Source organism: Thyridium curvatum (assembly GCF_004353045.1).
Source record: "Thyridium curvatum strain D216 chromosome Unknown NODE_13_length_580902_cov_83.771903, whole genome shotgun sequence".
NCBI lineage: Eukaryota > Fungi > Ascomycota > Sordariomycetes > Thyridiales > Thyridiaceae > Thyridium > Thyridium curvatum.
The window spans coordinates 396941-417944 of NW_022156768.1; the positions used below are offsets into that span (position 1 = coordinate 396941).

Here is a 21004-nt window from a genome sequence, read left to right on the forward strand (position 1 = left end):
CGGGACCAGAGGTGGTCACGGTGGTATCGAATGTAAACAAGCCCAAGTCTCTGTGACGCGCAGCAATTGTCTGAGACGCTCAGGATGGCTGTAGTGCGTCAGCAGTCGGAGGCACTGGCTGCGCTAGATAAGGTACGAAAGGTACCAGAGTGACCAAACAAGGACGGCGAGGTACTTGCGGCCGGCCTGGAGGGCGGTGTTTGCTCTGGGCGCGGGGGGTAGGCAATCGCCCTCTGTGGGAGGGTGCAGGTATGAAGCAGCACCTGGACGGGCACAATGGGCCCGCGGTGCTGGGCGCACTGATTGACTGGAGGCGCCTCTGCGACGGGGCACAGCCTGGAAAAGGACGCGCGAGCGACGCCGAGAGTGGGCGTGGAGTATGGAGGAGTGACGTGCGCCCATTGAAGAGGCAGACCTCTGAGCGCCGGAGCAGCTGGGCAGAGGCAGCGGTGCTGGGGCTGGCCCAAGTACCGCGGTACTATGGACGCAGGCCCTGGCCAGTACATTGGTGGAGCGGCGTGCAGCCAGAGTGGTACATGGAGGCCATTGGCACCGTTTAGCCTGTTGTGAAGGCGTTGCTCAGTCCCTCCAGATCACACACTCCCGTTCCGCTAAGATGAGTCCGGCAGACAGTAAGGTACGAAGTAAGCACGGAGCTGTTGTCTCTTGTTTTTATTTTATTTTAGGGTGGCTGGGATGAGGGAGAAGAGAGGAGACGGACTGGGGTTTCGGGAGTGCACCTGGCCTCCCACTCCTCCTCTTGGCTGGCGTTCCTCGAGGGCTATCCCTCTATCGCGTCCCGTACGACGGGGACATGTCGCCTCGCCGTTTGCTCAGCTATGGACGGACTCGTATTATGGGACTCGGGCCAGGACCGTTCAACCGTTGAGGAGCTGTAGGTACTCGCAACGGTGCAGTTTCGAAACCAGGCTTTGGTTATTCCTGTTTCGCTAGGGGGGAAAAGGCGAAGTAAAGCTTCCAATATGCCAGCGAGCGCTTGGGTGTGTGGGTGTAAGTGGAAAAGCGCGTGTGTGGATGTACCTTCTCATACTGCCGTACATTTGCCCACACATGCAAAACGGAACTGGCATGCCATGTCCGGCTGTGGGTGTGTTGTGTGCGTGTGCGCGAAGCCGTGTATGGCACTGGCCCAGAGCGATGAGATACGACGTCTCTTCCTCTTCCTGGTGAGCCGGTCGTCGCCCAGAGACTGAATCCCTCCCAGCAGGGGCCCCGTGTGCATGCGTGCCCACACCACAAAGCGGCCTCTTCCCTGCGAAGGCCGAGTCTAGGCACGTACGAAGTAGTGGAAGTACAGGCCCGTCGTAGGTAGGCACGCGGGCCTGGCTCCTCTGGCGTGGTGTCTCTCGTCTTAGCACCAAGTACATTGCTTGCCCGCTGCGGCACTACCACACACACACACAACGCGCACCCCTCCTCTTTGATCTTCCCCCCTACCCTCCTCCCCCTACCACCAAAGTCCACAGTGTGCCCCAGCCAAAGCTGCCCTTTGGCCGCTTTTTTTTCTCCTCCCCTTCCCACACACCAGACAACCCCCCTCTGCTTTGGTCTGTCCTGCCGCTTTCCCCCTCCAGTCTTCCTCCTCAATCACTTCGGTCCCGTGGCCCATAGTAAAAAGGCAGAGCCCAGTCCCCCCCATATACAAATTTCCTCTGCCTCTCCTTCTTCCTCCACCAAATCTTCCCATACAAATCTCCCATACAAAATCGCAGCCTTTTTTCGCGACACCGCAAAACACACGCACCAAACGTGAGTACCTCATCGCACACTCTCCCCCACTGCCATTGCCAAGTCACCCTGCCCAAACGCCTCTCTCCCACGTCTTCACTTATACCCAAAATCCACCTCACCGGCGCGACTCGTTTGCCTTCTGAGAGATCCCCGTCTGGGCGATTTTTTACCGTCTCATTGGGCCCGACTTGGAGCTCGTCCTGGCGCACGAACCCGCGCAACCTGGTCAACGCCGCCTTTGCAAGCTTGCACCCGGAGGAGCACCAGCACCAGCACCAGCACCTTCGCCCTCGCCTTATCGTCATCGCCAATTGACGCGACAAGTCGGCCATCTGGTGTCAACCACGATTGCGCGCAACAGCACACAATCAACATCACTGCCCAGCCGTTGCGAAAAGTGTCTCCAGGTACGCATAGCGGTCTAATTGGGCCGATTTTGTGGTCTTGGGCGCTTGCATCGCTCGTGGGCGGCCGCAATCGCAATTGCGACACAAGCTTGTCACCACTTCAACAGTGTCAACACCACGACTGGCAGTCGCGTCGTCGCGCACTTGCCTATCGCGACACAGCTTTCCCTCTGACTAGGCGTCTCTCCACCAAAAAGCCATCTCACCTCAACCCTTGGACCAGGCACCCACCACCAGCACCCATCACCCACCTCTCAAACCAATTCATCTACCCAAACAGATTTCAAACCACTTCCCTCATCCCTCATCCATTATTCATCTTCATCATCATACCTGATCAGGCATCTGCGCCAAACAACTCCTGAGATCCTCAACTGACATATCGGCGATAGCGTCATCATGCCTAAGGCCGCAGCTAAGAGCAAGACCACCGGCAAGGTCGAGAAGCGCCGTGGCAAGAAGGGTAAGCTCTCAGCTTTCAAGTAAGGCCTGGTAATGGGCGCGCATGACTGATGACAATTCAATAGACCCCAACGCCCCCAAGCGTGGTCTGTCTGCCTACATGTTCTTCGCCAACGAGCAGCGCGAGAACGTCCGCGAGGAGAACCCCGGTGTTTCCTTCGGTACGTGACCCCCTACATGACAGGTCGCCCCTGGCAGCTCTTTTCACGCAGCCAAATACTGACCGTCCAACAGGCCAGGTCGGCAAGATCCTCGGTGAGCGCTGGAAGGCTCTGACCGAGAAGCAGCGCGGCCCCTATGAGGCCAAGGCTGCTGCTGACAAGAAGCGCTACGAGGACGAGAAGCAAGCCTACAACGTGAGTGACGCCCAGGCATCCCTTGAGAGAATTTGTTGCAGGTGCTAACAGTTGATGCAGAGCTAAATGACCTGCTCATGATCAATAACGTCCATCTTGGTCCCCTGCGGACCTAGGGTTTTCTTTGTTTTTGGGTTGGACGGTGTTGGGAGGGGGCACGGCAACGGGTCTCGTCCTTGGCCTCTTTGCGTGGATTTCTTATTGAATTTCTTTGGGTTGTCCGAGAACTCTCATGCTACGAGCTGGCTGAAGGAGATCTCTTGGCGTGGCTATGGAGCCTCTCTGTCGTCGGTCAAGCTATCAAGTCTCTGATCTGGAGGGCATGCTGCGACGGACGTGTACAATTAGGGAGAGGGTATGGATCTCTCGGCATGAATTGATTGAAAAGGTCTAAATCCTCTGTTCGTTTTGGTGACGTGACTTTCTGCTGGTGTACATGTCGGCTCAGGGCTGCCCTGGGTGTATCATATCAATCTTGCCCTTTTGCCTGCCAGGTGCCTGTCAGATGGGATGGATGGATACCTAAGGCGACATGAAAATGAGTACAGCCCAAGAAATCAACCTGCCTCTCAAAATTCTTCCTCTATCGCACAACAGCACCAATCAGTCTGATCTGGTGCTGGGAGCACTGTCGGCTGGACGATAAATCGAGCTGCCACCCGCCCTCCCGACTGCAGCGCCTCCTGCTTCCTCGCTACTCAATGTTCCCCATGCAGTACCCTCGGTCGCTCGTTCCGGCACTCGTTTCGCGCTCTGTGCTCACTCAGTATTCCGATCCCTGATGTCTCACGGAGCGACAATCTCTTACGGCCGCTGGCATGAGCTACAGCATGTGGCCGCCACTTGTGAACCAGCAGTAGTATCTGATTCAGTGCGACCGGCCTTGTGGCTGTCTAATATACCATACATAGCTCGCCCATTGATGGCAGAGACCTTGGCGAGCCTTTTATCACCAGCTACATGCACACTAATAATACCACTGCTGCAATGCAGTCAGCCCTGCGAGTCCCCAGCTCTCCAGGTGGATACCTACTCTCTCGTCTCCCGTGGTCTGGTAGACTAACTGAGACGAGACAAAGCATCTCGATCGCATCTTTCAGCTTTCCAAGCGGGTATGCTCTCTCCAGATCCCTGCGGTTGTCGCGCTCATGGACCATCGTCTCTCGACCGGGGACAGCATCTCCTTGGCGGACCAGGCTGGGATCCATGCGAGACTCGACGGGCAGTGGCCACTACATGCTGCACATCGACTCCGTATGCATATCCTCGTCCAATGCCACTTGTCTGCCACCCCAGGCCGTATGCAGGAGCGGGAGAGGATCCCCGGTCCAATTCGCCCACAACGGCCGTCCTAATGCACCTCCCGACTCAAACGTGTGTTCGTCTGGCTTCGTGGCAGACGCTGAGTCCTCGAGAGCCGGGTCTTGTGTCTGCAGCCGGTGGCGCCCGTTGCAGCAGTCATCTCGTTACTTCTCCAATTCTCTGTCTTGTCTTTCCACCTGGGCTGGCCCCCTTTCCCCAGGCCACCCTCGTGCGCTTTTTTTTTCGCGGGAGGGCAGCGAGTGCTGCAGCTCCGCACATTGCCGTCGACGGGGCCTTGGGAATCACCCGTGGTGGGTCGAGGTGCCCGAGATAAGTCTGCTCGCATTTCCTTGTCTGTTGCCGCTGGCATTGCCGTGCCATCTTTTGCTTTTGTTGTTCATCATTCGGATGCTCTTCTCCCTTTCATTCTCCCACCTCGACTGCCCAAGCAATGACCGCTGAAGCAAGTGCACAGGACGAGGGGGTTGGTGGCTAGCGGACGCTGAGAACGGCTGTGAGTGGACAGTGGATGACTCCCAACATCTAAGGTGAGTACGATCGCGTGGCCGATTCGATGCTCGGAACACAAATCCATCTGAACATGACGGGCTCCTGGTCTGCCAGAGTGTGGGAGGGTTGGACAGTGCCACAGGAATGTCCGGCGGGTGTGTGAACCGCGGCGTCGCTTTTTCCTGTTCTTCGCACAAAAGCTGATCGGTGGATGGATCTCGACCAGCCGGCAACTCGACGTCATTCTTTCCCACCTTGTTGCTCCTTCACGATATCTTCGAATCCGAGCCGTTTGTGACATGCCACGCTGCACTACTCGGCTCTGACAGAAACCTTGTTATTGCCGACCGCCCTTTGTCCCGGGTTCAACATGCTACATGAAAGGAACTCTGGCCACCTTTGACTCCCTCACACGATTATCAACCGAGCTGTATTTTTCAACCCTACAAGAAAGATACTCTGACGACCAAAATCAAAGTCCACTACAGCATTCGATACGATGAAGTAACGGTACTGATCCTAATATTGCGCGATATCACACGGACGCTCTTGGGAATGGGAGGGAAGAAAGAATAACCTACCTGGGACTATATCAAAAACCAAACACTGCTAGACACGAATCCAGCGTGGCTCCTCAAGATGGATTATCTCAACGCATCTGTGGGCCCGGCCAATATGGAACTCCTCCATGGGTGCTGCCGCGAGGCTCAACAAGCTGATTTTGTGGCCTTTGGTCTTCAGGGCCTGCAGAGCTCATTATCGGAGCCATTGCGGCCCATGATGGTGACCCTTTTGGAAGAGATCAGAAGATCGGGACGGCTCCTGCGTGACTTGGCGGACAAGGCTCAGCTACATGTCTCGAGGGTGCCCGTCATGCTGAATTATCTGAACATCATCATGCCATGCTTCTCCAAAAGCCTGAAGGATATCACGTCTTACTACGAGAACAAGGCTATATCGAGGGAGAACCGCTGGCGGAAGATGTACCATGAGATGGGCAAGGAGGCATCGAATCTCCCGCTCCCCCAGCGCTTCATGCTCTACAACCACTTCCTCGATCAGCTCGGACATCTGCTGGCACGCTCGCCAGACTTTGACCCAAACACCCTCGAGCTCCTCCAGACCCAGATCCTGAAACTTCGAGACAAGCGCGGCATCCCCCCACCAGCGGCCCAATCGAGCCTCGTCGTGATCCCGCCAACCAGCCTCGTCCTCCCCTACACCCCGGAGCGCCCTATCCACTGGGCTGAGGACATCTTCTCGCGGCCCCTGGCGTCGCGCACGCCGCTCAAGCACCTGAAGCCCTCCGAGACCTTCCGGCCCTTCTCGGCCGTGGGCGAGCTGCACATGCCGCGCAACCTGCAGACGCTCTTCAAGCGGCCCTTTGACAACGACCGCATCTCGGTCACCGTCTTCCTCGACACGAGCGACAACTCAGCCTACCTGTTTGCGCGCTCGCTGCACTTTGGCACGCCCTGGTTCTCGCTCAAGGGCGCGCACGAGCTGTGCATCTCGCGCGAGAGCGCGGCGCTGGTGCTCAAGCGCTGGTCCGCGAGCATGCAGCGCTCGACGCCCTGGGCCGTGCTCTACTTTTTGACGTGGGAGGAGATGGTGCTCTTCCACTGCGCCTTCGTGGCGCTCAAGCGCAACTCGGCGCGCAGCTTCGACCTGCACCCGGACGAGTTCCGGCTCGAGGGCGAGCGGCGGCTGTTCCAGGCGCGCATCAACGACGACGGCTACGAGCACTCGCTCATCGTGTACCGCGACGCCGAGACCCGGGGCCTGCGCCTGCACGCGGCCGTCTGGGACGGCGACCTGCGCCGGTGCCCCGTCTGGACGGCCTTTGTCACGCACCAGAGCCAGAGGAGCCATCCGGCGTGGCTGTCCCGCAGGGGCCGGCGCCGCGTGCTCCTGTCGGACGTGCAGCTGTACGTCTTCTGCGCCGACTACCGCCAGGAGACGATGCGGCGGCACAGCAGCAAGGGCGGCGGCGGCGGCGGCGCGTTCGAGCTCAACTTCCAGAGCGAGGAGGCGGCCGCGCGGTTCAAGGAGGTGTTTGACCCGTTTATGTCGGTGGCCTCGAGCGAGGCTACGGGCGCGGAAGGTGGAGGTGGCGGCGGCGGCGGCGAGGGTGGAGGAGGGTGATGATGATGTGTGTGGTGTGTGGTGTCGTTTGCGGGAAGTTCGGTCTGCTCTCTTGCTGTCCGTCCCTCCTCCTCCTCCCCGTAGCCTCTGGCTTTTATATTCTTTGTCATCGTCTTGCTTTTCTTCCTTTTCGTTAACTCTTTATCATTTGCTTCAAGATTCGTTTTCTATCCCCGCTTGTTGCAAAGATCTCCTGTCAACGAACGATCTTTGGCTTCCCCCATCAAGTTGTGTTCTTCCTGCTTTTTGTAACTTGCTCCCTCCCTTTGTTTTCCGTTTCTTTTGGACGAAAGACTGGGTAACTCAGCGCCCCGAACCCGGGTGGTCGGTCCCAAAGACCACACACACACACCCAAGATACCCCCTTGTTTCGTCATTTTTACCTCTTTTGATTTTCGTCTTGTTTCTGCGCGCTGTCTCTGATGATTTCCTTTCCGTTTCTCTGTTCCTTTATCATGACCAGCCTATGATGATGATGAAGCAAGCTCACAATGTTGAAACGATATGTTATGATTATGTATGTAATGACACGACAGACATGAAATATCAATCCTTTATTTACCTGAGGGTGTTGCGACTTTCAGCCCGTCCTGCTGACAAGACTGATATATCTAATTGGGACCATGTTCACAGCTTTTTTTTTTTCTTTTTCTTTCTTCTTTTCAGGTTCATTATTTGTTCGTGGCGCGATCATCTCTAGATGTATCTTCGATTGACCTACAAGCTTCCGGCTCCTTCAAGCCTTTTGAGATGGGACCTGGGTGCTTGATGGTGATGGAGAGGGTGGTAGGGCTGATCTGGTGGAATCTGCAGTAGTGGATAGGAGTGGCGATGATGCAGAGCCTGCCAGAGATATGGCTGTGTCTTCTGAGTCTGAGGCACACGGCTGTGGAGAGGATGAACCAATCGCTTCGAGAGTTCCTCTTTGACGCAGCCACTCCCTGTGTCCGGGGCGTTGATGAAGCTTGAAAGAAGGTATCAAGTCTGAAGACTTGGCAGTTCACGTACTTACTACAGAGAAGAGAATTTGTAATGCCGTCGATTGAATTCTTATCCAGTCCTCAATACAAGGCGGTCTCTATGCTTCTATGACATGGAGCTTATCTTGGTCATATGCTTGCCTGCCATATTTGCTCCATGAGAACAGTCCATTCTCCGTGCTTGAAGTAATACCCCCTTCTACTTGGCCGAGAAAGTATTTTCACGCCTGGAGGTGAATAGATAACACGTGTGCTCCAGGCACTGTAGAGTATCCATTTGGCAGGATGGTGCGGCGGCTCTGGTGACCCATGACATGGCTAGACTTTGCGGGAGCCATGGGCCCCGTTGCCAACGGCCCCGCCGCGCAGGTCTGCTGGGACTGGGCGGCCGGATCAGCTCGGGGGAAGTGCGGATAAGATCGCCGGCATTCATGACTTCATTCGGGATCAAGTACCATGTCGCGGAGGTGCTCGTCGCCAGCCCAGTCCACGCCGCTTCCCGCTACGATGGCGCTAGAGGTTCCCTTCATGACCTGCCACTTGCGCCGGCTCGCCCTCTTGTCGTCTTCCAGACGGCGGATCTGCTGGGCTGTTTGCGTGTCCTCATCGGCCATGGCCTTCTCCCTGTCGGCCTCGACAGCGAGCCGGACGACCTGTGCTGCCAGCTCGGCGTTGCGGCGGCTGAGACGCAGCGCTTCGGCTTCTATGTCGATGAGCTGATCCAGGACCTTGCGGACTTCAGATGCCTGCTTGGCAACGGCAATGGACGTCTCATCTCTCTGTTCCACCAAGGGCAAAACATCCCTGATAGACGTAGGTTAGTGCGATGGCGTTCTCATTCCCAGGGGTGCACATGGGGAACTTGCTGCTCGATGAGCGAGGCACGTGTGGCGCCGTGGACCGCCCTCAGGATAGGGTTGACCGTGTAAATGCTCTCGACGACATCATTCTTCAGGATACGCGCTGCGCCAGCTTCTAGAACATCGTCCTGCGCGGCTTTGATCTCTTCCTCTGTTGGATTGCCGGATGCGACTGCGTTTGTACATGATCAGTGGGGGCGAGCTTAGATGAGAAAGGCCGTCTTTCACGCGTGCTCGCGTCAAGAAGCTCACCTGGTTTATGCGCCTGTTGAGCCCTCACCAGAGCGATCTCAAGCTGCAAGTTCCGGAGCCGGTCGTAGAGATCCAGGACCTGCTTTTCCTTATCTGAGATCCGGAGTGGCCATGGCGGTGATGAGCCGGGTGCTGCTTGATCTTGCATGTCGGTGTCCTGCCCTCCACTCATTTTCGGGCGAGACGCGTTGTATTGATTGGTCTCGATGTACAGGGGTCGGAGGGATCACGACTGTGAAATGGCCCCTCTAAATCCGGCCCGGGGTTTTCACGAGTCTGATAGCACCGACGTTCCCTCTGGATTGTAATACGTTTCGACCGGCACCTGGATGATAAGACGGGCGCGTGCTGGTTGTGAATCCTCTGGTCGTCATCGGGCGCTGTTTGGTGTTTGGTCTTGCAAGAGCCAGACTTGTTCAATTGGTCGACCATTGAGCGGCCAGTGGGAATGAGCGCTGGAGGTGAAACTTCAGGGTCACCCGTCTAGCGTCACGGGAAGGCTTTTTAGTGGGCCACAAAGCCTCACCCCAGAAGGTCCAGGCTCTCGTCAAAGCTGGGGGCATTGTTCCGACTTTCCCAGCCTCGACGCTCGCTCCGCAAGGAAGCCTAAACTTCGAGTCGCACCACACCCGGCACAAAGGGCGATACTCAATACAACACCCGGGCGGCAAGAACAGATGCGACATGACCAGCTCGCCGACAGTCGCTTGCATCCGATCAACACCATCTCCCTCAGAGCTGCATCCATAATCGCCCTTTATCCTAGCGTCATCTCGGGTGGCATCCATCATCTCACCGGCGTGGATGGGGGGCATGTCCGGGGATGGCCACTTCAGTCCTGATTGCCCACACGGGGCAGCGGCTGCAAGTTGATACTGCCCAGTTTACGTCGTAAGTCTCATTCATTCATTCGCTGTCCTACCGTCTCTTTGTCGCGACAAAAGCAACACGCCCGCCGCATGTGCGCACCGCCTCGCAGACATCACTGCTGACTCAATGCGCCAATCATAGGGTCGACGACCTGAAAGCCTCCTTGGCATCCCAAAGCTCGATACCTGCGAACTGCATCATTGCTCTGACGCCTCAAGGCAAGGCTTTGAAGCTCCAGTCTATCCCGTTAGAGGTCAGTGCCAGCATCGGAGGACGCTTTGAACCACGCCATGTCTCGTGACTAATATCAGCCTGTTCGCAGAAGGACATCTATGTCTACGATATCCGCTGGACACAGTCTACGACACCGGCCGGCTCTTTGCCCAGCGTAGATATCCCTCTGCCCCCGAAGTATACCGTCTCCGATCCTCCAAACGATATCCGCGATCACCGCTCGCTTCAGTCATGGCAGGAGCTGTTCAAGGTGCGCCGGGCGTGGGCGCTCAAGGCCGCCGAGGACTGCGCAAAGATGGCGAATGCCACGCAAGACCGGTATAGCGAGATGGACGTCATGATGCGGTGCCTCGACGCCGCCGTCGCCAACCTGGAGGCTGTTGTCAAGGGCCTGGAACCGAGATATACCGAGCTTAAGAAGTGGGTTGGGCCGGCGCAGACGGAATATAGTTCCCTCGTCACCCGATGGGAGAGGTACATGAGCCTGGCGCGAAGCATACCGATATCCAGCGCCATGGCTCGGTTCATGACGGGGCTCGACACCCTCGGCTCGAGGAGTAGAGGATCGCGCGAGGCCTCGCTGGAGGACCTGATCGAGCTGGAGACTGCCCGGAAGGCCGGCAAGCTTGCGCCGACCGCCCTCCGCAAGTTTAACACCAAGGTCTCGGACCTGGATCACGCGGCTACTGAGCTGTTCCAGAGTTGTGGGAGCCTGTTGACCGAATTCGAACGCACGGTTGCCCGCTCCGCACTATCCCACGATGGCGAGGCGCTACAGCTGCTCCAGGATATCGAAGCGGTGGCCAAGAAGATTGATACTGATTACTACACCACTCTGGAGTACTCGGACTCGAATCAGAATGTCTTGCAGGCATCCAAAATCGCAGCCAACCATACTGAGCGCCTGCTCCCTACCATGCGGACGCGCGCCTTGGAGATGGACGAGATGCTGCAGTATGCATCACGGGCGAGGAACTCCTTGGCCAACGAGTCGATAGATTTTATGCGCAGCATCGCCGAGATCACAAGCCTGAGTACCACCGTCAAGTCGCAGATCCTTGGCATCAACAATGATGAAGATCTCAACACGTTCGACTACTTGCGGCTGATCCAGCAGGTCCCTTACATGTATGCCTCCTTTGCGGCAGAAGCGATCAAGCGCCACGAATGGCTCGACAAGGTCAAGTCCGACTCTTCCACCCTGGCGAATGAGATGGCATTGTTCCAGGAGGAAGAGATGAAGCGCAGGAGGAAATGGCACAAGTCCGTGGGCGACGCCTATGGACCGCCGATGTCTACCTCGGAGAACCAAGTGCCGGGCCTCGAGGTGAATCTGCTGGGCGACGAAGAGCAGTGGCCTTCTGTCACGAGACAGAACCTGGAAGAGTTCTTTGAGACCCTCCAGCGGCAGAAGGCGGACAGCGAAGTTGTCGACGACATCAGGAAGTTGATCGCCGAGCTGGACAGCCCCACGAAGCAGCAGTCCAAGAGGGTCAAGGCGTTCAAGAACGGCAGCGTTCACGATGTGGCACTCGGCAGGAGCGGGCTCATGATTCGCGGCGACGATGATGTCCTCCGCAACCTGCAGGACGAGAACTCCAAGCTAGAGAACAAGCTCAAGACAGCAGAGAGTCGAGTCAGGCGCTTGGAGGATCTGCTTCACCGCCAGAGCCAGGCGTCTCGGCCGACGCTCGGCAACCTCTTCCAGCAGCCTTCGCAGCAACTCTCTGAGCGTGTCGACTCCAGTGAATCGATCAGATCGCCCCGGCTCTCAGATGATCGTAGGCTGTCGTCGGATTCTGCGGATCCTCGTCACCTGCAGCGTGTCCAGCAGCTGGAGAGCGAATTGGCTTCTGCCAAGGAGCGGTCCATCACGCTGGAGAAGGATATCGGCGTGCATACAGACGAGAACAAGGCCCTCAAAAGCCAGATGGAGGAGGTGACTTCGACCAAGAACGATCTCTTGCAAAACATGGAGGCTCTGAAACGAGAGTTTGACGAGGAGCGCAAGTCGTATGAGGAAGAGATCAAGCGGCTACAAGCCAAGCTTGAAGATACCGAGGACGCGATAGACCACTTTGGCGAATCGAGAGAGAACGAGAAGGCACATTACGACGAGCGAGTCAAGGTCTTGGAAGCCGAGCTCGAGGCACTGGGGAAGGATCACAGTGATGATATCCTCAAAGCGCAGGGGCAGGTCGACTTCCTGCGGAACGAGTCCAAGCTGCAGCGTGAGAGGATCGAGGCCCTGACTAACGAGCTTCAGTCTGCGAAGGACGAGTCTAGCGGTCTGACTAAGAAGGTGCGCGAGGTCGAGGAAGCCGCACAAGGCCACATCGAAGCTCTCAGGGACCTGCACGACCGCATCCTTCCCGACAGCTCGACGCCGTATGATTTGAGCGATATGATCGAGGCCATCTCTAATAAGGCAACGGGCCTGCTCTCCAGACTTCAGTCGTTGGAAAACGACACGGCAGTCTTGAAGTCGGACCTGGATGCTGCCCACTCGGCAGTCAGAGACTCAAAGACTGAGGTTGCCACCTTGAAGGAGCACTTGTCTACTGAAGAGATGAAGTCTTTGCGGTCACAAGAAACGCTCGCGTCTGAGAAGGCAAGGGCGGCGACCTTGGAAGCAGAACTCTCCGAGGAGCGGGAGCAGCTCAGCCAGCTCCGGGTCAAGATTGCAGATGGGGAGACCGGCTCTGAGACCCTCCGGAGCAAGCTAGAGGAGGGTGAGCGGAGGGTCAAGTCTCTGACGGAAGAGCTTGCGTCTAAGCAATCGCGTGTTGGAAGTCTGGAGGAGGAGGTTCACCTGTACGAAGAGAGGCTGTCGGAATCGCAGGCTAAGCTGGCTACGGTCAACGCCCTCTTCGAATCCCGGACAGAGCAGGCTCGAGACCTGACCCAGAGGCTCTTCTCTCAGAACGACCGTCTCGTGCGGCTCTTGGAGAGGGTCGGCTTCTCTGTGACGCGAGATGGCACTTCGATGGTCATCCAAAAGGTGCCCCGAGCTGAGCGCTCCACTCAATTGTCCTCGGATCCCAACGACCCCAGCTCGTCTTCCATCCGACGCTCATCCGAGGTGCTAGACAACCGCAACCTGGCTGACAGCGCCGACCTCGAACTCCTCCGGTGGATGGACGCACCCGAGGTCCGCATTGCCGCCGAGAAATACGAGGCCTTCATCACCCGGCTTGGCAACTTTGACGCAGACGCCTTCTCGGAGAGCATGTACCGGCGCATCCGCGACGTCGAGCACGTGGCCCGCAAGTGGCAGCGCGAGGCTCGCAGCTACCGCGAGAAGGCGCACTCGCTGCAGAAGGAGGCGCACGACAAGATCGCCTTCCGGCACTTCAAGGAAGGCGACCTGGCGCTCTTCCTGCCGACGCGCAACCAGACCAACGGCGCGTGGGCCGCCTTCAACATCGGGTTCCCCCACTACTTCCTGCGGGAGCAGGAGGGCCACCGCCTCCGTAACAGGGAGTGGCTTGTGGCCCGCATCTCCAAGATCCAGGAGAAGGTCGTGGACCTCTCGCGCAGCCTTCAGGGGAGGAGCGGTGGCGGCGAGACGGAGTCGGTCAACGACGAGGACAACGACAACCCGTTTGACTTGTCGGACGGCCTGCGGTGGTACATGATCGACGCGGTCGAGGACAAGCCGGGCGCGCCGACGACGCCCGGGATGGCCAAGACGACGGTGCAGGCCAACACGGTCGAGGCCATGGGCGACATGCACTCGCACGCACGGTCCGGGTCGACGGGCAAGGTGGGGCTGGGGCTCATCTCGGCGCGCGGGCACCACCACCACGCGGGCGGCATCGACGGCGTGAGTAAGACCCTGTCCAAGAGCCTCGAGAGCCGCCGGTCCAGCTCGAGCTCCAAGAGGGCCCTGCCGTTTGCCGGTGCCGGTGCCGGTGCGAGGGCGGGCAATGCGCATGCCGTGGAGACGGATAGCCTCCGGGCCGTGGCGGCGGATACGCCTGTTGCTACGAGCCCGACTGCGGGACCGCATCATCCACCGCCGCCACAGTCGCAGCAGCAGCAGCTGGTGGTGGCTGAGTCTCCGGCGACGCCGGACGCGGCTAAGAAGACGGCTGTCGGTGGCGGGCCCGCGACGCCGGAGGAGCGCGGGGGTAATACCGAGGTACGCTCCGACAATGTCATCGATTCTCTTCTTGGGCCTTGATGCCCGCCTTCTTTGTTCCTTCTTTACTGTCCTGTGAAGACTTACGCAACAACGGTTCGCTGATATTTGTCTGTGCGCGCGCATTGACAGACCCGACTTCCGAAATCCAATACCAAGACACAGCAGCTCCAGAGGGAGCAGAGCGGCGCGTCGGTCGAGAGCCCGGGCAAGAAGAGCGTGGTGTGGGATTCGCTCTGGAGCATGGACTTGAGCTATGAGAGTGGGGGCCGGAAGGGGAAGTGAGGAGCAGGGTTATGTCGGGGTGTATGAGTAGATTGCATTGGTTGGGGTGGGTGTGGTTAGGAGGGGGTGGATGAGAATCTGTCCAAAGGGGCGAGGCACTACTCGATGAGAAGAGAGGAAGAAGGTATTACATCTTGTCTTGTTCGATAGCCTGGCGTTTCAAGGGGCACTGTTGCATTGTGTCTTTTCCTGGAGACTGTGGTTTCATAGAGCCCTCTTGCTTGGTTTTCTCGAGGTTATACCCTACCGTTAATTCTTTGAGATACACTTCAGGCCTACAGAGGTTCTCTTACAGAGATATTTTGATAAATGCTTATGTAGGTGATTACAGTATGTTTGATTTGACATGGGACACAGATCGAAGGAGATGACAAGTAACGATCTCCTCTCTGGCATCCTCGCATCATGGCCAGGGAGGCGATAGGAATCCGCCCGCGGACCTCTAACAGCACGCAACAATCAGAAATTATTGACTTTATGGTTATCTGAGGCAAATAGCTTTGGTCTGAGGCATTGTGTTAAAGAGTATCATTACCATGAGGTATGATACATGTTTTCCAAACGCATTGACATGGTTTGCAATTAGTCTGGCAGCCGACCCCGACGACGTCGGCAACCTCATCCTAGCGCCCGAACTCCGGGTCCGCGACCGGATGTCATCATGCGGGGGCCGCGAACAACCATATATGTGATAGGGAAACCTGTCATCGGAAAGACAACAAGGACCCATTCCGTGTTATCCTCACCATTAAGAAATCATACGAGAAAAAAAATCGACCTAAATACCTTCGCCAACCAACAGCCATGCCGATCTCCAAAATCGGCACCATAACCATCGGGCAGGCCCCGCGCGCCGACATCACGCCCATCCTCGACGCCGCGCTGCCGCCGCACGTCACGGCCGTCCACTCGGGGATCCTGGACGGCCTGTCGGACGAGCAGATCGCGGCGCGGTTCCCGCCCGGCGGCGGCGGCGAGGGCGAGCCCGTCCTGACCTCGCGCCTGCTCGACGGGCGCGCCGTGGTCATGGGCAAGGCCGCCGTGCACCGCGCCGTGCAGCTCGAGATCGACCGCCTCGCGACGCGGGAGGGCTGCCAGGTCGTCGTGCTGCTCTGCACGGGCGAGTTCCACGGCCTCGAGTGCCCCCCCGGCGCGTGGCTGCTCGAGCCGGACAAGGTGCTCCTCCCGGCGCTCGAGGCGCTCGTGGGCCGCCGGCGGGCCGGGGTGCTCGTCCCGCTGGGCAGCCAGGTCGCCAGCGAGGTCGAGAAGTGGAAGGGCCTGCAGCGGGCGCCCGTGTTCGCCGTGGCGTCGCCGTACACGGCGGCCGAGGGGGAGGTGGCCGCGGCGGCGAGGACGCTCGTCGAGAGCGGCGCCGAGGTGATCCTCACGGACTGCATGGGGTACACGGCGTGGCATAGGGAGGTCTGCCGGCGGGAGACGGAGGTCCCCGTCGTGCTGTCGAATCAGTTTCTCGCGGATATCTTGAAGAACATGCTGTGATCTGGCGACAGGGTGGAGGCGGCTTTGCACAAGTCTTATCGACGACAAGCAGAGGGAAGGAAATATGAATCAGACGAGACGCACATGCTCTCACTTACGGCCATAGATGGTAGAAAATTCGGGATCCCGTCCGCTCTCCTATAGACAAGCTGCCAATCGCCTGAATCAGTACTCAGGTCGGTGACGACTGGGGAATCCTCGGTGCTGTAAGTTTTTCTTTTTGGTTTTTCTTTTGCTTGTTCCCCACAGTGGCCAAGTTGTTTTGGTGTGGGAGCATGGAATGGTATTACATGTATATAAGATTTCTCGTTTCTGACGAGAACATGATGATTAGAGGACGAACGTCGCGAATGTGCTGGATCCTGATGTGGAATCATCGTAAAGGGCGACTAACCATGCTCCAAGAACCATGCTCCGAAAGCAGGGGCTGTGAGGGCCGGGAACGGAAAGGATCATATCATATGTAGACAACCCCAAATCCGGCCTCGCTCGAAAAATAAATCTGTTCGACCTTCAGTCATACTAGAGAAAGCTTGCGCAAGTCACACCGAACTTACAACACCAGACTGCACAAGCGTCATCACAAGCGATAAATTCAATATTTATTTGAAGTTATGCAGGCCCATGGTAACTAGAGGAGCCAGTATCCATACGGCAGTTCCGAGTGCGGACAGGCAATAAAAGGGTCTCTATGTCTCTCAGTCGAATCGTGTTGCTTATTTCTGTCCAATCTGATCTTTCTGAAAGCCGCAGTTGCGTGATGCCATACACAACCGCAGCCAGGATCCACGACACCGCTCGCCCTCTCGTCACCCTCTCTTTCACGCCTCTCCTCGTGCTCCTCCTATCCGGCATCAAGCTCAGGAGCCAGGACTCTTCTGGGCTCCCCTGCGGCCACAAACTTCATTTCTGGCTCGATAGAGTCGAGACGGACAGCGGTAGGGAACAGCTCCTCACATTTCAGGCTGAACGTGTGCTGGTAGCAGGTAAAGAGGAAGAGTCCAGCCGCTGGTAGCCCAGGGCGGGGAGGCTCGCGGGGAGGCACGCCGGATGGTGAGTTTCACCCAGTCATACTGTCGAGCATATACCTCTCGATCTTGTCGTATGTAAGGCTGGCTCCTTGCACTATCGTCTGGTTTCCGGGGATGCCGCCTGCCGGTAAGAAGCATGTCCGACCAGCACGGACGTGATACCGCAAGGGAGTTGATCTGGCAGCCCGGTGGTTCGGGTGTTTTCCGTGGCGGGCGCCGTGGCGGGCAAGAGCGGAGCGGCATGGCGTTCTTGAAGGCCGTTTGCTCTGAGGTGGACAGCCTTGGCCACAACCGTTAAGCGTTATACCGGAGTCGGAGGTACCAGCACCAGCACCACTGCCCCAAGTCCCACCATTCCTCACACGTCAATCATAAAAGTACCACTCCCGATCCCTCCCCGCACCCACACCCGCACCAGCGCCCACACCCGCCGCCGCCGCCGCCGCCGCGGCCCTCCTCTCCACGTCCGACGGCCTCAGCGGCGCCAGCACCTCCCGGCGCACGTGCTTGCCGCGCTTCCAGATGACGACACGCAGGCCCCCCAAGTACCGCTCCATCGTCTTGGACAGCTGGCCCTGCGGGCACCACAGCGTGTGGATGGCGCGGCGCTGCGCGAGCGACAGGCGGCGCTCCTTGAGTACGAAGCGGTCCATGACGTGCTTGCTGCAGAAGGACCACTGGTTGAGCTGGAAGGGCAGCAGGGCCGTCTCGAGGTAGAGCTGGCGGCAGACGCCCGAGAGCAGGGACAGCGCCGTCGGCTGGCCCGCGTGCCGGCCCGACCAGGGGTCCGCGTCGGCGCTGTACACCTGCGTCCAGAAGCCGCCGGGGACGACCTCTGTCCTGTGGTGATTGTGATTGTGGTGGTGGCTGCTGTTGTTGTTGTTGTTGCTGTTGTTGTTGTTGTGGACAGCAGCAGGGGCGCGGCGGCGGTGCACCCAGGGGCGGTACTGGATGTTGATCTGGCCGTAGGTCAGGGCGAAGGCGTAGATGCGGTTGCGGAGCTCGGGCGGCAGGCGGAGAAGCGGGGAGGATTCTTGGTTCCGGACCCAACTGTAGCATGGAGGTTAGAGACAGACGAGTTGTGCTCGCTGTGGTGTGTCATCGCACTTACAGCTCATGTTGCGGAGAGTCGGGCTCCGGGGCTTGGATGGTGATGTTGCTGCGACATGATGACCGTTGTCTGCCGGTCTGCCGGGACATGAATGGCTGTGTGTGCCGATGGAAGTGCTCGTCAATTGATATCGCACTGCCTCCGCGATAGAGAGAGAGAGAGAGGGTATCGAGAGTGCAATGTTCAATGGTGGAGGGTTCGTGGTCGAAGGTGGGAAGACATCGGAAGTTGGACAGCGGACGGATCAATGGAGCTGAGGTCTGGTGACGTCTACAGGGGGCTGCAGGGCATTGGTCGGGCTCCCGCCCAGTGAAACTTGGCCAGGGATTAGCGCTTAGTTATCCCGTGTTCGAATCGACCAGACCAGACCATGTGAATCCATGGGTGGCGGCCCGGCGCCGAGCCAATACCAAACATCTCGTGGCGCCGAATGCTTAAAGGTTAAATGGACCTGCACGAGCATCCATGGCCTGACTTCATTCCAAAATGCCTTCTTTTCTCGCTCCGGCGACCGTTTCTCATAAAACATCCCAAAGTTATTTGCTGATACAAAAAAGAAAAAAGAAAAATCTAAAGCGCCTTCCAAACCTGGTTAATGGGGTATCACATCTCTAAGCCGTGGACTGTTGATAGAATTCTCCGAGCTATCAAGGCACAAACCAGAACCTGGAACGATCGATTGTCTCACTCCATGCTCAATCCCGTGCTCTCCGTGACCGCCAGCTCGCCAGCCCAGTCGTGCACGCCTCATACGTCTCTACCGCAAAGCTGGCGCAGACGAGCGCCAGACATACAGAGTACTGCACCCGGTAGGAGTCGTACTCGGGCGGCGGGCCCGTGAAGATCCGGCTGCTCGCGAGGATGACGAGGCAGGACAGGTACAGCGCCGCGGCGGCCGCCGAGAAGCTGGTGCGGAGCAGGTAGACGCGGGCGGGCGTGGACACCCGGTCCATCCAGGAGCCGGGCTTGTACTGCACCGACCAATATCTGTTGGGAAGAGGCGCGTTAGCCCCTCCGTGAGAGTTTGATGGCAGCTCGTAGCAGCAGAACTTACGAGGGCGCACGGACGGGTACGGCGTCGAGCAGGGCGCGCACCATGGTGAAGGCGCAGGCGACGAGCAGGATGTACGTCCACTTGTACAGCAGCCGGCACTCGTTGTGGTACCGGCCGGGCCCTGCGGCCCAGCTCCCTTCCCACGGGTGGGAGGCGTCTTTGATGTAGTGACCGGTGCAGGTCGAATCGAAAGGGCTGCCGACCGGGTTTTTCAGCACGCTGCGCCATCGAGAGAACATCCGTAATACCTACTCATGTCGCAAATCCTCCAGCATCATGCCGGCAAAGGCCGCATTGGTGATGGCCACGGCAAACATGAACTTGGACGTGACCCGTACCACTTGGAGATTGGTCTCCAGCTTCGGCTTGGTCCTCCTGAGCTGCGGCGGGGGCGCGAGGTTGCCGTCGCCGCGAAAGGTGCGGTCGGCGAAGGGCACGCCGCTGAAGTCCCGGGAAGGGCCGGAGGAGTAATGGACGGTAGTGCTGGTCCATCCGTCGCGGGTCTGCTCGGTCGTGGTCCAGCCAGTGCTGGTCTGCTCGAAGTGGGTGAACCTCGACATTTAGCCTGCCATGCAGTCGCGATGTCTACACGAGCGTACGCGAGTTGTTGCACGAAGAAGGACAAGCCTGTCCTGGCAGAATCATGGCATCGCACAGGTAGTGTGCCTCGAGGAAGATGGACACCCATCATGATAGCGACAGCCAGCTGAGCCCTATATACGGAGCTAGCTAGGGCCTTTTACAGTAGTTAGAGACGTCATGTCAGGAACGGCTGTCATTCTAAGGAATTGCTTGATTCAGCCTGTCTTGGCCGGTGCGTGGCGCAGCTATTTCCGTGCGGCAAGCACTGCTTGACGAAGAATCGGCGCGTGGGGCGGTGGATCTGGATCGTGAGGCTACTTGCGAAGTAGCAAGGCGTTCTTGGCCTCATGATCCCGACTCGGCATTGGACCCAAAAGTCGTGAGACAAATAGGATTGAAAGGCCTAGTGAAGATGCCGGCATCTCCTCCGGCTGGTACCATGTAGGCTGTCTCTGTGCTTCTCGAAAAGCAAGGTCGCCTTCGGTGACACAAAAGAGGCTTCTCTGCATGGAAACATTGCGGCGCAATTGCGCTACGCCTGGTGAAGCTGTGATCGACATTGTGACAATGTGCCATGTCTCGCCGGACGAGCTTGATTAGGTAATATCTCCCGTCCAATCGAAGAGGTGAAATGCAAGGTAAACTCAAGAGAGCCAGACCGATGAAGAAGGCGCGAGGCTTGCAGGCTCGCAGTTGCTCACAGGCAGGTGCGCGCCAGGAGGGATTGAATTCGGATGTCGCGATGGATGTCATTCCGGTGCCCGCCCACTGAGAGTTGAGCACCACAATTGCTACTTGAGGGCCATCATCGGGATTCAATCACTTGCATCACTCTTCACACCACTGATGAACTGACAGACCAACAACGGCAACAACTTCGGGCTCCACATCGACAACGGTGAACAGGAGACTGGACCCATAAAACGGCATAGGGAGAGAACTCGAGAGATGGTCACGGACAATGCGATGGTCCCCTCTTTGTCTGGCGATCATAAGCCAACTGATTGATAAATTGCATCCATTGCTCTCGAACTCTGCTCGCCGTCAATCGATCTTAGTCAGCCTGCTCTTCTGCCGCCTTACTTTATCCTCCTTCCTGAAAATGTCGGACTAGCGCTCCCCGACCCGCCGTTTTGCTCCGCCCCCAGACCGAGAAAGCCACCGACG

The 21004-nt window shown here is 57.8% G+C and overlaps 6 protein-coding genes across 6 annotated transcripts; 4 read left to right on the forward strand and 2 right to left on the reverse strand.

The window, feature by feature from the left end:
- Positions 1–2558: 2558 nt before the first annotated feature.
- Positions 2559–3043, forward strand: E0L32_003132 (uncharacterized protein; the record flags this gene model as incomplete). The annotated part of the gene is made up of 4 exons (XM_031137399.1): positions 2559–2622; positions 2687–2782; positions 2856–2977; positions 3038–3043. 4 exons carry the CDS (start codon positions 2559–2561, stop codon positions 3041–3043), a joined length of 288 nt encoding a protein of 95 aa, XP_030999200.1.
- A 2385-nt stretch (positions 3044–5428) lies between these two features.
- Positions 5429–6934, forward strand: E0L32_003133 (uncharacterized protein; the record flags this gene model as incomplete). Its single annotated transcript, XM_031137400.1, has 1 exon — positions 5429–6934. The coding sequence occupies one exon, from the start codon at positions 5429–5431 to the stop codon at positions 6932–6934; it is 1506 nt and encodes a 501-aa protein (XP_030999201.1).
- Positions 6935–8351: 1417 nt separating this feature from the next.
- Positions 8352–9198, reverse strand: E0L32_003134 (uncharacterized protein; the record flags this gene model as incomplete). Its single annotated transcript, XM_031137401.1, has 3 exons — positions 8352–8693; positions 8768–8946; positions 9027–9198. The coding sequence occupies 3 exons, from the start codon at positions 9196–9198 to the stop codon at positions 8352–8354; spliced, it is 693 nt and encodes a 230-aa protein (XP_030999202.1).
- A 651-nt stretch (positions 9199–9849) lies between these two features.
- Positions 9850–14316, forward strand: E0L32_003135 (uncharacterized protein; the record flags this gene model as incomplete). Its single annotated transcript, XM_031137402.1, has 3 exons — positions 9850–9917; positions 10038–10149; positions 10219–14316. The coding sequence occupies 3 exons, from the start codon at positions 9850–9852 to the stop codon at positions 14314–14316; spliced, it is 4278 nt and encodes a 1425-aa protein (XP_030999203.1).
- Positions 14317–15363: 1047 nt separating this feature from the next.
- Positions 15364–16059, forward strand: E0L32_003136 (uncharacterized protein; the record flags this gene model as incomplete). The annotated part of the gene is made up of 1 exon (XM_031137403.1): positions 15364–16059. The coding sequence occupies one exon, from the start codon at positions 15364–15366 to the stop codon at positions 16057–16059; it is 696 nt and encodes a 231-aa protein (XP_030999204.1).
- An 844-nt stretch (positions 16060–16903) lies between these two features.
- On the reverse strand, positions 16904–19815 carry E0L32_003137 (uncharacterized protein; the record flags this gene model as incomplete). The annotated part of the gene is made up of 7 exons (XM_031137404.1): positions 16904–17024; positions 17148–17426; positions 17472–18140; positions 18202–18278; positions 18996–19188; positions 19256–19450; positions 19508–19815. The coding sequence occupies 7 exons, from the start codon at positions 19813–19815 to the stop codon at positions 16904–16906; spliced, it is 1842 nt and encodes a 613-aa protein (XP_030999205.1).
- Positions 19816–21004: the final 1189 nt, after the last annotated feature.